The following is a 14,724-nucleotide window of genomic DNA, read 5'->3' as shown; positions in this document are numbered from 1 at the left end:
CCATAAAATTCAACATCAGAAGTATGCAAAAGAACATCTAGACAAGCCTGATGCATGTTGGAAACAAGTCCAGTAAACCGATGAGGTTAAAAAAGAACTCTTTTGCCACAATGATCAAAGGTATGCATGTAGAAAAGAGACACAGAATTTCAGGAAAAGAACATCTCGCTAACCATTAACCCCTTAATGACCGGAGGAATTTTCATTTTTGCGTTTTCGTTTGTGTTCTTCTTCCCAGAGCCATAACATTTTATAATTTGGTCTAAATGGCCATTTAAGGGCTTGCTGTTTGCGGGCCAAGTTGTACCTTTGAACGACATGATTGGTATTAACATATCTTGTACTGGAAAACAGGAAAAAAAAATCCAAGTGCAGTGAAATTGCAAAAAATTTGCAATCCCACACTTGTTTGCTTTTTTTTACCATGTTCACTAAATGCTAAAACTGACCTGCCATAATGATTCTCCAGGTCAATATCAGTTCATAGACACCAATCATGCCTAGGTTATTTTTTTATTTAAGTGGTGAAAAAAAATCCAAACTTTGGTAAAAAAGGAAAAACAAACAATTGCACCATTTTCCGAGACCGGTAGCATCTCCATTTTTTGCAATCTGGGGCTGGTAAAGACTTATTTTTTGCGCACTGAATGGATGTTTTTATTGAAGCCATGTTAGTGTAGATACGATCTTTTGCTTATCCATTATTGCATTTTATTGCACTGTAGCAGCGATCAAGAAACAATAATTCTGGCGTTTCACATTTTTTTTCTCATTACGCCTTTTACTGATTACTGATATTTTTTTATATTGATAGACCGGGCGATTCTGAATGTGGCAATACCGAATATGTGTAAGCTTGATGTTTTTTATTGGTTTATTTTGAATACGAGGAAAGGGGGGGGGGGTGATTTGAACTTTTACATTTTTTTTTATATTTTTAAAAACCTTTTTTTTTTTTTTTTTTTTTTACTTTTTGCATCCTTCAAGGGAACCTGTCACCCCGTTTTTTCAGTACGAGATAAAAATACTGTTAAATAGGGCCTGAGCTGTGCATTACTATAGTGTATTTTGTGTACCCCGATTCCCCACCTATGCTGCCAAAATACCTTACCAAAGTCGCCGTTTTCGCCTGTCAATCAGGCTGGTCAGGTCATATGGGCGTGGCGACATCGCTGTTTCTTCCCCCAGATCTTGCATATATTTCCATTGGTGGAGTAGTGGTTTGCGCATGCCCATCTTCTGAATCCACTGGGCAGGACAAGAAAAAACACGCGATCGGCGCTTTTTTTTCCTGGTGATCTGTGGGGGCGGCCATCTTCCTGAGGCCGCGTGTGCGCATATGGAGTCCTCTGCTGCCTGGGGCTTCAGGAAAATGGCCGAGGGATACCGCGCGTGCGCAGATGGAGATCGCGGCGGCCATTTTCCTGAAGCCGAGATGCGAACTATAATATATTTCCTATCTAACCGGCGAGCCCCAGAAACCTTATTATGATCTGGCCTTACAGGATGCCCAGGAATATGCCAAGTTTAAAAAGGAGATATTGGCAGGCTCAGAGATCACTATGTCTGTCAGAGCCCGAAGGGTTCATCACTGGGCGTATTATGGTGACAAAACTCCCCGCTCACAAAAGTTTGACTTGCAGCATTTGGTCAAGAAAAAGTTGCAGCCGGAGTCCTCCACTCCAACCCAGATGGTCGAGCGGGTGGTCATGGACAGCTTTATTCACCCTCTTCCCAGGCCGATGCAGACCTGGGTTGCCCAGGAAGACTCCCGGGATGTGGATGACCTGGTGGGCCTCCTAGAAAGGAGTTTGGTGTCCAAAGGTATCAAAGCCCCCGGCTTTTGGCAGAGGGGGGAATGGTTGACAGGGTCACTGGGACAGTATATGAGAGGAGATATGTGTCACGAAGATTGCTTTCTTCCGAGATCTATAAACCTGTAAGTTTCTCTTCAGCATGCTAGGTGCTGAAGGAATTAATTGGCCATGTTATGGGCGGGTTTGTAGGTGAGTAGTTAAGAGATGGGTGGGACTCCTACTCACAATATATCTCCACCTCAAGGGTGTAGGTGAAATGTTAAATGTCCAGACAGTATTTATTTATTTTTTTCGGGGTGTGTTTCGAGGGAAGAAGGATCCAGACTGAAGCTTCTGAGAATACTGCTACATGTGTTTGTCCCAGAAGGCGGGAGCCATACTGGGAAGGACTTTATATGGACTTTTTGTTTTCACTTGAGCCAGAAAGGCTGTTTTCTGTTACTATTTTGAGCATATTGGTTTAGGAAGCAATAAACCACCCAGAGAATTTAACCAAACGTGTTCCTGTGTCTATATCTGAGAGCAGCTAAGTGAGCCGACTTTCCACTATATATACGGTATATATATTTGCCGAAAATACAAAGGAAATGTGTCATCTTTAACTTTAGCCCTTTTAGAAATCACTTCATCTTCAACTTCCTTCCTTCAGAATAACAGTAGGGTAATTTTGACCAGATCATACACACAGATCAGTAAAACGTCCATCCAAATTTATCACCACCTCGATCAGATTAAATCCTGTGGTCTTTATGGCAATACTGTATACCAATATCCCCAGCATGAGCCAAGTACGCCTCTGCCCTTTTTATTACTAGCATAGAACCCCTGGAAATGTCACAACTGAATAAACATTGTTGGATTCATATATGAAGATAACATGGAATATATTAGCGCAAGGATCCTGGAGTCCTTCTTTGTCAGAAGGGAACAGAATACTGGTGTTATATTGAAACAGTGATAGGAAAACTCAAAAGCAATATTCCTTCATGGAAATAGAATATGAAGGGTTTTTAAGAAGGTTGATACAGGAAAAATAGAATTATTCTTACCGTTAATTCGGTTTCTAGGAACCTTCCACGACGGCATATGGAGGTTGTCTCTTTGCCCTAATGGGGAACAGGAAACACAGAGAGGTTTAAAAGGACCTCCCACCTGCCAGTGACTTACAACTGAAACCATAGCACCGGTTTACCTTCTGAATCCCAGAACTAGTCCAGGAATATGTATCGGGTGGGAAATTAGTGCCGTCGTGGAAGGTTCCTAGAAACCGAATTAACGGTAAGAATAATTCTATTTTCTCTAGTCACCTTCCACGACGGCATATGGAGGAATACCAACTAATTTGGCACTAGGGAGGGACAACGGCCTGCAGAACTTTACGGCCGAAGACTAAGTCCTTATTGGACAATACATCTAATCTGTAATGTTTAGAGAAAGTATGAAGTGAAGACCACGTTGCTGCCCTGCAGATCTGCTCTGGGGATGCACCTGCTCTTTCTGCCCAGGAGACTGACGTAGATCTTGTTGAATGGGCCTTGATCCCTACTGGAGGTATTTTGTTTTGAGCAAGGTAGGCTTCCGTTATAGCCTTTTTGATCCATGTAGCAATGGTACTTTTAGCTACTTTTTTACCCTTATTTTGCCCAGAGGGATGGACAAGGAGGTTATGATCGATTCTGAAAGCACGGGTCTGATCTAAGTATTGCAGCACAATACGTCGGACGTCCAGAGTGTTGAATCTTCTTTCTTCCGAATTTGCAGGATTATGGCAAAAGGTTGGTAGAACAATCTCTTGGGAACGATGAAAATCAGAGACTACCTTCGGAAGAAAAGAAGGATCTAGACGAAGTACTATTGAGTCATCTCTCACTAGAAGATACGGCTCTCTTATAGATAAGGCTTGTAGTTCACCCACTCTTCTAGCCGAAGTTATGGCTACCAAAAACACAGTTTTATAGGCAAGATTTTGAAGAGAGCAGGAGGACAAAGGTTCAAAGGGCGGGCCTGTAAGACCTTGAAGCACCACATTAAGATCCCATGGGGGAACTATTATCTGTTTTCTAGGATTCATCCTAGTTGCTGATGTTAAGAATCTTTTGATCCAGCGATGACCTGCTAGATCTTGATCAAAAAAGGAGCTAAGTGCCGAGACCTGGACTTTGAGAGTACTGGGCCTAAGACCCATTTCTAAGCCTTTTTGTAAAAAATCTAAGATGTTAGGTATATTAGGCTTGAGAGGGTCTGGAAGGTTAGGTAAACAAAAAGACGAAAACTTTTTCCATATTTTGTTGTATATGGCGTTGGTTACTGGCTTTCTCGACTTTTGGAGAGTAGCTATGACGGGGTCCGATAGACCTTTTGCTTTCAACACGTGGGCTTCAGTAACCACGCTGCTAAGTTCCATTTCTGAGGGTCTGCGTGGAGAATAGGACCCTGAGAGAGGAGATTGTTCTTTTGAGGTAATATTACCGGTCCATCCACTTGTAGTTGGATGACCAAGTTGAACCAACTTCTCTTGGGCCAAAAAGGAGCTATCAAGATAGTCGGAGTCCCTTCTGATCGTATCTTCCTTAGAACCTTTGCCAGGATTGGGATTGGCGGAAATGCGTAGGCAAGCTGGAAGTGCCAATCTTGGACTAGGGCATCCAGACCTCTGGGATTGCCTCTTGGGTTCAAGGAAAAGAAGGTTTTGACTTTTGCGTTCTGGTAAGAGGCAAAGAGGTCGACCTCTGGAAGACCCCACTTTTGAACTAGCATATTGAACGTCTGAAGATCCAGGCTCCATTCGCCAGGATGAATGTCCTGGCGACTCAGGTAATCTGCTTGAATATTTGCAGTCCCTTTTAGGTGAATTGCCGTCAGGGACAGCAAGTGTTTTTCGGCCCAATAAAAAATTCGAGCGGAGATCTTTTTCAGACTGAGGATTTTTGTACTGCCCTGGTGCTTGATATGAGCCACCGTGGTCATATTGTCTGAATAGATCTGGACATGTTGACCAGAAATCTGACGGCTTGCTGCCAACAGGGCCTCTTCCACAGCTTTGAGTTCTCTGAAATTTGACGATTTGTTGCTGATTGACTGGTTCCAAAGACCTTGGTAAGGAACATGATTTATTATGGCTCCCCAGCCCCTCCTGCTGGCATCTGTCTTGATTGTGACTAGCGGAAGCTGAATCCAACTTACACCTTTCAGGAGGTTTGTGGAATTCATCCACCATGTTAAGGATGCTTTCACTCGACCGGGTGTGTGAATCCTTTTTATTAGAGTGCCAGGACGACCATCCCATCTGTCTAGAATGTGGGTTTGAAGAATTCTCGAGTGAGCTTGAGCCCAAGCCACTGATTGTATGCAGGCTGTCATGGAGCCTAAGAGAGACATTCCCTCCCGAAGAGTAGGAAATATCGTCTCCTTGAATCTTCTGACTTTTGCTACTAATGGTAGCCTGTGATCGTCTGGGAGAAAGGACATCTGTTTTGCTGAGTCCAGAACCACACCCAAGAACTTTCTGGTTTTTGAGGGTTGAAGCTGTGATTTCTTCATATTTGGAATCCAACCCAGAGACTTCAATATCTCCAAAGTGGTTGACACATGGGACATCAGGGTCATCTCGGTGGGGGCTACTATCAGGAGATCGTCCAGGTAGGGCACTATGCAGACACCTTGACTCCGGATAAATGACACTGCTTCTGCCATGATTTTGGAGAATACTCTTGGTGCTGAGGAAATGCCGAAGGGAAGGACTCCAAACTGATAGTGCTCCACACGATGACTCCCCTGTATCGCAAACCTGAGGTATTTTCTGTGTCTCGGGTGGATAGGGATGTGAAAATATGCATCCTTTAGGTCGATGGTTGCCATAAAGGAGTGATGTCCTATCAGAGGAATTGCAGATCTTACAGACTCCATCTTGAACTTGCGATATTTCACATGTTGGTTTAGACCTTTTAGGTTTATAATAATTCTTACATCCCCTGAGGGTTTGGGTACTAAGAACAGCCGGGAATAATGTCCTTTTCCCTGTTCCAAAAGTGGAACTGGGGAGATCACATTTGATTTCATAAGATCCCTGAGACCTAACGTCAATAAACTGTGATCTCTTGAAGTCGGCAGGGTAGTAATTTTAAGACCCTGAGGGGGGGAAGAAATTAACTCTATTAATATGCCCTCCTTGATGACATTGAGGACCCAGTGGGAACTGGTGATATTTTCCCACTGACCCACATATTTCGAGAGTCTCCCCCCTACCGGGTCGGAGTCATTGCTTGTCCTGTTGGGACTGTTGCTGCTGCTGCTGGGGGACAAAAATATTTTTCCCTCTACCTTTTGCGTAACTCCACCTGCCGGTTTTGCCTTTCCCTCTTTGAGGGGGCTGAGACTGTGGGGCACGAAAAAAACGTTTTCTCGGTTGTTTTTGCTCCGGGAGTGCCTTTTTCTTGTCAGTAGCCTTGTCAAGAATATCGTCTAAGGCCGGACCGAAAACATAATCTCCCTTAAAGGGTATAGCACACAACTTGGCCTTTGAGGTGATATCACCGCTCCATATTTTAAGCCAGAGGGCTCTTCTAGCAGAGTTGGAGAGTACGAGAGATCTGGCAGCCACTCTAACAGATTCTAGAGAAGCGTCAGCCAGAAACCCAGAGGCTCTATGCAGGATGGGAAGTGAATCTAATAACTCACCTCTCGGGGTACCCTGAGATATATGAGACTCTAATTTCTCCAACCAGCAGGAGAGGGCCCTGGCAACACAAGTGGAAGCGACATTGGCCTTAAGGATAGACGTAGAAGTTTCCCAAGATTTCTTTAGGAGACTTTCAATCTTTCTGTCCATAGGATCCTTTAATTGTGAAGAATCCTCAAAAGGGAGTGCTGTTCTTTTGGCGACTCTAGCCACCTGCACATCAACCTTTGGAATGTCCAATTTGATTACTTCACCCTCTAGAGGAAATCTATGCTTCATTTCTGCAGGGGTAGTGAGGCGTTTCTCAGGCTGTTCCCATTCCTGATTAATCATACTAACGATGTTAGCGTGCACCGGGAACCCCACTCTCTTCTCCGATCTGAGTCCACCAAACATCTGATCCTGTACGGACTGTGGTTCATATTCCTCTTCTAGGCCCATAGTATTACGGACAGCAGATACTAAATCCTCAATATAATCTGAGGAAAAGAGGTATTTCCTGACCTCAGCTTTAGGTGATACAGGATCTTCCCAGCCCACAGATGAAGTATGGGAGAGGTCTGAATCAGAGTCCGATTCGACCACCTGAATTTTTCTCTTTTTAGCTGGGGAATGTGGTGGCGGAGGTGGAGGAGTAGTAAAAGCTGCTAACGAAGATTGCACCTATTGTTTTACTAAGGAGCGAATTTCATCCAGCAGAGATGGTTGCTCAGCTTTTACAATCTTGTCAGTACATGGCTGGCAGAGTCTTTTGTCCCAGTTAAGAGGGAATTTAGTAGAACAGACTGGGCACTTATTTTTAATAGCGGCTTTAGGGGCAGACTTCTCTCCCTGAAATGACAAGGGAGAGGGGAGTGAGGACATTAAACCCCCTATAGGTACTACCTCCCGGATCCTATCCCTGCAAAACACTTACTGTAGCAGGGGTAGCGCTGGGCTCCGCAGATGCAGGGCACAAGGAACCATCCATACTGGGAAAAATAGTCTTACCTCAGTGGTGGTTCAGCAGGGTTTAAGAACGCTGTCCGCACCTGCCTCCAGCAATCAACAGTTCCCCCTCCCCCTCCGGGATCCATGTGAGGGGACGCCATCAGTCCGACACGCCGGCCGGCGAACCCGGAAGAAGCGGCCTCCAGGAGAACGAAGGACCGGAAGTGACGCGCGAGATCGCCGACGTCACATCCGGAACGCCGAGCCGGCAATGGAGGGGGAGAACGCCGAGCAGCTCATGGAGGAGCCCGGCGAGGGATCCCAGGCCTGCTTTGCCCTCGTGGGGGCGCGGGAAGGCCGGGAGGGGGTCCCTGAGGCACCTGCATAGCAGGACGACGGGAGCAGCAGGGGAGGAGGCGGAGCGCGACCATCAGCTGCCCGGCTATAACAGGCAGAGCCTGCACAAAGGTACCGCAGTCGCCGGCCACAACAGCACCTGGAGACCTCTCCATGTCCCATGGGGAACAGGAAAGACACTGGCAGGTGGGAGGTGGGAGGTCCTTTTAAACCTCTCTGTGTTTCCTGTTCCCCATTAGGGCAAAGAGACAACCTCCATATGCCGTCGTGGAAGGTGACTAGAGAAAAATAAGTGGACCTTTCTAGAGACGCCTGACCTTCATGATGACAGCATTTCCTCATCCCGAGGAACACGTAACGGCTAGTAGTTCCTATGGCAACAGATACTTTTCAGCCAGATACGACCACTGCTAATTCAAGACAACCCCGGCAATAAAGCATTCAAAAATGTTCCTTAGCGGTAAGAAGCACATAAAAAGCCTCCTGAGAAAAGAACTAAGCTACACTTAATTACTATTACACAAGGAATCTGCATCAGCTAATATTAACCCCTTCATCACGTGGAGAATAATATGCTTTTACCAGGATGTGCCTATATGTATGTGCGCTTTAGATTTATTGGATTTTAGAAATGAGAATTGATACTAATTTACATGATTTAGAGTATTAGATATCTGCATCCCACATATAAAACAGCAACTTCAAATTTTAGCTCCAGATTCCCATTGCTAAGCTTTGATTTAGAAGAAAGGATGAGCCAAACAAAGGGAAAGCTCATGCAAGCACACTGCAAAGTCATAGTGGGACTACTAGAGAGAAGCAAATCAATTTGACGTGGATTAAATTGATATTGAATTTTAGGAAATTTTCTGAACCCAGAGATTTGGAATTCTATTGATGTGAATTGCCAAAAATGCAGCTGCTATTTTAAGGCAGGCATCCCAATAATGCCTTGGAGCCTTCACATCACATAGTACAGCACAGGCAACATTGGGTAAAGTGTACCACGGGGTACAGCACAACATGGGGTACAGTACGGCATCAGATAGTAGACCACAGCCATCAAATAAAAAAAAGAAAAACCTACACAGAAAATAGGTGAGCCTGAATAAAATTTATAGTATTAATTAATAGTTTCAAATAAAAACATTTACATTTTTTTTGGTAAAGTGTGGAGATGAAAACAGAGATAGTCGCCTGTATTCTAACTATGCAGGTGATATCATAAAGGTAGTCCTGACACTTAATAATATGGTTGTACTAGTAGTAATAAAATATATATATGGGTTACATAGCAATATATAGATAACAAATCCGCATCATGTCCAAAAGAAGGATAAAATAGATAAATGTAATCAAGTGATAGGCATGTGTTGTACTATGTGGTGGCTGTGTTTGTGCTATGTGGTGGCTGTGTTTGTGCTATGTGGTGGCTGTGTTTGGACCCCTACAGCCATCAAATAGTACAACACAGCCACCAGATAGTACAACACAGCCACCACATAGAACAACACAGCCACCACATAGAACAACACACCCACCACATAGAACAGCACAGCCACCACATAGTACAGCACAGCCACCACATAGTACAGCACAGCCATCACATAGTACAACACAGCCACCACATAGTACAGCACAGCCACCACATAGTACAGCACAGCCACCACATAGTACAGCACAGCCATCACATAGTACAACACAGCCACCACATAGTACAGCACAGCCACCACATAGTACAACACAGCCACCACATAGTACAGCACAGCCATCACATAGTACAACACAGCCACCACATAGTACAGCACAGCCACTATAGTACAACACAGCCTCCAGATAGTACAACACGGCCACCAGATAGTACAACACAGCCACCAGATAGTACAACACAGCCACCACATAGTACAACACAGCCACCACATAGTACAACACAGCCACCACATAGTACAACACAGCCACCACATAGTACAACACAGCCACCACCACATAGTACAACACAGCCACCACATAGTACAACACAGCCAGCACATAGAACAACACAGCCACCACACAGAACAACACAGCCACCAGATAGTACAACACAGCCACCAGATAGTACAACACAGCCACCACATAGAACAACACAGCCACCACATAGTACAGCACAGCCACCACATAGTACAACACAGCCACCATATAGAACAACACAGCCACCACATAGAACAACACAGCCACCACACAGTACAGCACAGCCACCACATAGTACAGCACAGCCACCACACAGTACAGCACAGCCACCACATAGTACAGCACAGCCACCACATAATACAGCAAGCCTGTAACAGATGTAATGACAGTCTTTGGTATAAAAAAAAGCTGCAGAAACCAATAAAAGGAGCTGATTGTGCAAAGCCTTTTGGACTCTCAAACTGAATACTTGTTCACCTAATAGTCTTAGCTATAGAAAATATCTGATATATTTTTACGAATAGTTTTGTTTCAATACATAATTTTCATTTTCCCTTTTATAAATATTCTTATAGCACCTATATAAGTAGATCACATGTTCATGTGGGTGGATAAGCAATGGCTATTAATCCCACTATTCAGCACCTGTGAAAAAAAATAAACAAGTCCAGCGACAGCCAAGACATCTTGCTTCCTATGGAGGATGTGACAAGTGTCTTGACTCTGCTTATACATTGCATAGATGGCCAGTTGAGGCTAACAAGCAGTTGGAGTTACGTGTGAGGGGCTTTACAGTTGATTGCGCCACACTTAACAGATTAAGGGCTTAAAAAAAATGTTTCATGAAGTGCCCAATCCCCTTTAGGTAGTCAGAAATATATGCAATCAGAGAAGTATCACATTGTCTTGAGTTCCTAAAGCCCTGAAATCGGCATATACCCACAGCATATGTGACAACTAAATCCTGAACATGGAATTTTCTGGAGTTAGACTGGAAAATGATTAATCACTTTCATGCTGAGAGCACTTTATAGCCAAATCTGCTTAAGATGGATGTATCATGAAATGCCAGCGAAATGCCTAAATACTCAAACAGAAGACATTCAGAAAAAAAAAAAACAAAACAAAAAAAAAAAACTATCCACATAGTTTCCAGGATTGGAAATTGACTTCACAGGTCTTAAAAAGAAAGCTTCACTTCTAACATCAGCTTTATTTCAGCAAATGTAAAATCTAACGTCTTAGCAATTTATTTCTATTACCCTTAAATGCCTTTTTTTTTACTTACTGTATTTGTAACTTTAAGCTTTTTTCATGTATAGTCAAATATTTTTTGCAGATTATTAAGAAACTGAAGTATTATTGCAATTTCAGGTAATAAAAGTTATTTTTTGTTTAATAAAACGTTAGACAACTTTCTAATAAAATTTCCGCATTAAATCTTTAAGGGTTTTAAGATCTCTGCTTGCTGCCATCCAATACGAGTCTTTATCGTTTACTACCAGGGAATAATAATCTGTCCTGGACATGTGACGAGAAAGTTGGTTACAAGACCGTACTACAATGGCATCTCAAGCCCTGCACTTGTGAGTTCCCAACATGGCCAGGACATTACATGAGAACAAGCAGTAAGTTCCAGCTGTCCAGAATTTCCAGGTTAGTCCGTAGAAATAAGGCACTTTTTTGCCCTGTCCGTAAATAAGTAAGGCGTCCGTGTTTTTTTTTTTATTACGCTGAAGAAACTTAAACATATTATTTTAACTATTGTCATCATTTTACAATCTTCAGTGAATGCAGCTGATGTCTTCATATCAGAATTATGGGCTGTAGACTTGTAACATTTATCTTCAGAATATTTTGTTATTGCTTTCCAATGTACCCATAAAAAAATATTGCCTGTCTGTGAATTTTTAATAAGTTGATCAGAAAAAATAAAAAGTCAATTTGACAACTCTGACAAATAGAGACCTTGACCACGTTAAAGCGTATTTAAAAAAAAAAAAAGGATTTATCCTCCGGGCATTGCATAGCTTCTTTAGAAGCTCTTTTCAACTGCTGCTTGGCAAGATCTATATTCATGCACTCGGGGTATGATAAATCCCCTGTTTGAGTACAAGGGTGGCGAGATGAGTGGTCTAGACAGGGGCATACCCATACTCTGTTTAACCGCCTGTAGTGTACAGATCTTGTGGAGAAGCAGTTGAAAGAAGCTTATAAAGATGCATAGACTGGGCATTGAAACAACTCCAGCATAGTGTTCTGGAGAGAAAGAAGAAAAAATTTAGGAGTACAAAAAAAAGTACTTTTTAAACAATAGATATTGAAATAAAAAGTTCCACCATTTAATGTGTTAACATTTTTTTAAACATATCCAATTGTGGAAATTATTATTATTCCAAGATTTATTGATTAAAATGTACTTTCTTCTTGTGACAACCCCTTTAAATGTATAACCGATCTACTTAAAAATGACGTATTTCCCAATGGTCCCAAGTTACAGTGTGCATTAATGCAGAGACCGAACCACAAATCCCACAGTGCTGGGAACATTCTTCTGTTAGTCATTATTCTGCTGGATGTAAATGGAAACAGTGGAAATGCTGGTCAGCGGACACATACAGATTACCTAGGCTACTGTAATGACGTGGGAGAGGACGCTCTCCAATATCAGATAACCGTACATTGTCTGATATAAAGAGGACACTCTCTAGAAACTAAATCATTTCTCTGCAGAAACTGAGCCAGCAAGAAATGCACGGAGATTTTATCATTGTGACTGCAGCTCTGAACTATTGTTACTTCCACTACCTTGCTCATTAAAAAAGAACCTGTCACCTCTCCTGGCGCCTGTTTTATTATACAATTGTAATTGTTTGGTCTGGTGCAGCTTCTCTTAAAACTACTCATTTACTCCTCCTAAAAGTGGAGAAATAAATGGGCAGCTGGGTGTTACTCATCGAGGGTATGTCCGTAGGCGGTCTCGCTCTGTAATCAGTGGTACCAGTGCAACGACGCCCCTTTAACAGAGAACAGTAAGGTCCGGTTATCAAGTAATTCAGAAATATTCCGGAGGAACGACATGATGTAAAAGTAATAGAAAAGCTTGAAAAATGTTATATTGGGAATACAAATATTTATTAAATCAGACATGTCCTCTTTAACACGTGCATAAAACTTTTGGGATTTCGGGGGCATCACATATCTTTATTGAGTTCAGCCCCGAGTAATTAATGTTCTGGTGTTCCCCTCTCAGGAGTACCGCACTCCTCTGCCTCCCTATTTCCTGTTTGGCGATGTCAGTGCGCTCCTGAAGATGGACGAGCAGCATGGGTGATCAGCTCGACCCATCTTCCCAGGCTGCTAACAGTGGCAGCGTTGCCTCCACAGCATGGGAGAAGACCAAGGGGACTGAAGCTGGCCGAATCCAGTGATCCAGCAAACTCCAGAGCGCCGCAAGGAGACCACAAAGCAGAGAGCCTACAAGGAGACCTTGCTCCTTAGCTAGGTAACCCAGCCACTCAGACTGCAGAGGTGGTCGGTAACCTAGACAATGAGCTGTAAACTATAGAATTAAAAACCCCACAATTTTTTGGGAACGGTGAGGATTTTTAAGAGGAGGTACGTTACAAAGTTGATGGTTTTTACAAGCACTTCGCAATGCTACCCATAAAAGAACTCAACACAACCACTTTACGACAAAAAGAGACAATAAGGTACTCTGCTTGCAGATGGTTTCCAGGTGGCAAAGGTATTATACAAAAACTTAATACAAGAGCTGGTGCAGGTCCTGAAGAGCTGGTGCATATATTGCCCAGTACTAGACAGAACACCTTGTATCGGAGGGCCTTCAATGATGAGAATTAGAAGACAGATACTGGTTTCCATTTCTTAATATTTGTTCTTGAAATTATTATTCTTGGAAGATTTCTCTTTGTAAAAGGTCACAATTAAATCAACGGTTATCTTTGAAAATGAAATTTACCTCAATGACAGGAACATTTTCTCTCAGCTCTGATGTGTGCGCAGCCAATAAGCCAATGACCCTCACCCCCTTCGCACGTCTGTGAAAATGAAGACAAAAAAATCTTAATGGCAACAATTAGTAAGGTCAGTGAGGAAAGACTTCCCCATGATAGAATTACATGCTGCACTTAACATAATGGTTCATAATAATTCTATGTAAGGGGAAACAATGCAACATGGTGTAACATGGACTGAGAAACTAGCAAGAAAATACAGTATTACAGGGAACAGGGTCAGGTCCCCGACACTTTCAAACTGCACTCATTTTAGTATCACAGTAAGGTTTGTATTGTTTTATGGAACTGCTCATTCACTCCTCAACACTGAAATTTCAACAATAAAAAAAGTTATGGAATTATGGAAATCACAGGATTGACAGGTATGCTAATCATATGCAAATGAAGAAAGAATAGAAACAACATTTTCAAAACACTAGGGCTTTTTTACTCTCATACTTTGTTTACTCTCATATTTCATTTTGCGTCAGGAAACAACACGTGCACAGTCACAACGTTTATGTCCCGACCCCATCTTTGGTATTGAAGCATCTACTTAACCTGTGTAATGGGCATTGTGAAAAAGGAATTAGCAGGCTTAGATGAGACATCGCCTATTGTGAAAGGTGGATCATTTTTTATAGGCTGATAGATGTGTAACCTGTCATTATAATCTTGTCTCTACGGATTAGAAAACTCTTGTAAACTCCTCCACAAAGGACAGAAAAAAAGCCTCAGTTGCCAGTTTGGAAACTTCAAAAACTACAATATTTTTTAATAAGATTGTAATAGGAAATAAAAAAATATTGCCATTTTTTTTTAGATGCATGCAACACAAAAACTTGATTTAAACAACACCTGCAAGGAGTTTGTATGTTCTCCCCATGTTTGCGTGGGCTTCCCCCAGGTTCCTCCCACATTCCAAAGACATACTGATAGGGAAATTAGATTGTGAGCCCCATCGGGGACAGTGATG

General features: G+C 42.7%; 1 protein-coding gene across 4 annotated transcripts in view; it reads right to left on the bottom strand.

The window, feature by feature from the left end:
- Positions 1 to 14,724, bottom strand: part of ULK4 (unc-51 like kinase 4) — a 941,213-nt gene that overhangs the window by 790,560 nt on the left and 135,929 nt on the right. For all 4 annotated transcript variants that reach the window (XM_069730129.1, XM_069730128.1, XM_069730126.1 and 1 more), the window contains exon 17: positions 13,712 to 13,790. In XM_069730129.1, coding sequence (XP_069586230.1) covers positions 13,712 to 13,790 — 79 coding nt within the window. The remainder of the gene's footprint in view (positions 1 to 13,711; positions 13,791 to 14,724) is intronic.

This window comes from Ranitomeya imitator, chromosome 6 (assembly GCF_032444005.1).
Source record: "Ranitomeya imitator isolate aRanImi1 chromosome 6, aRanImi1.pri, whole genome shotgun sequence".
Taxonomy (NCBI): domain Eukaryota; kingdom Metazoa; phylum Chordata; class Amphibia; order Anura; family Dendrobatidae; genus Ranitomeya; species Ranitomeya imitator.
This window is presented reverse-complemented; position numbering and strand designations above follow the sequence as displayed.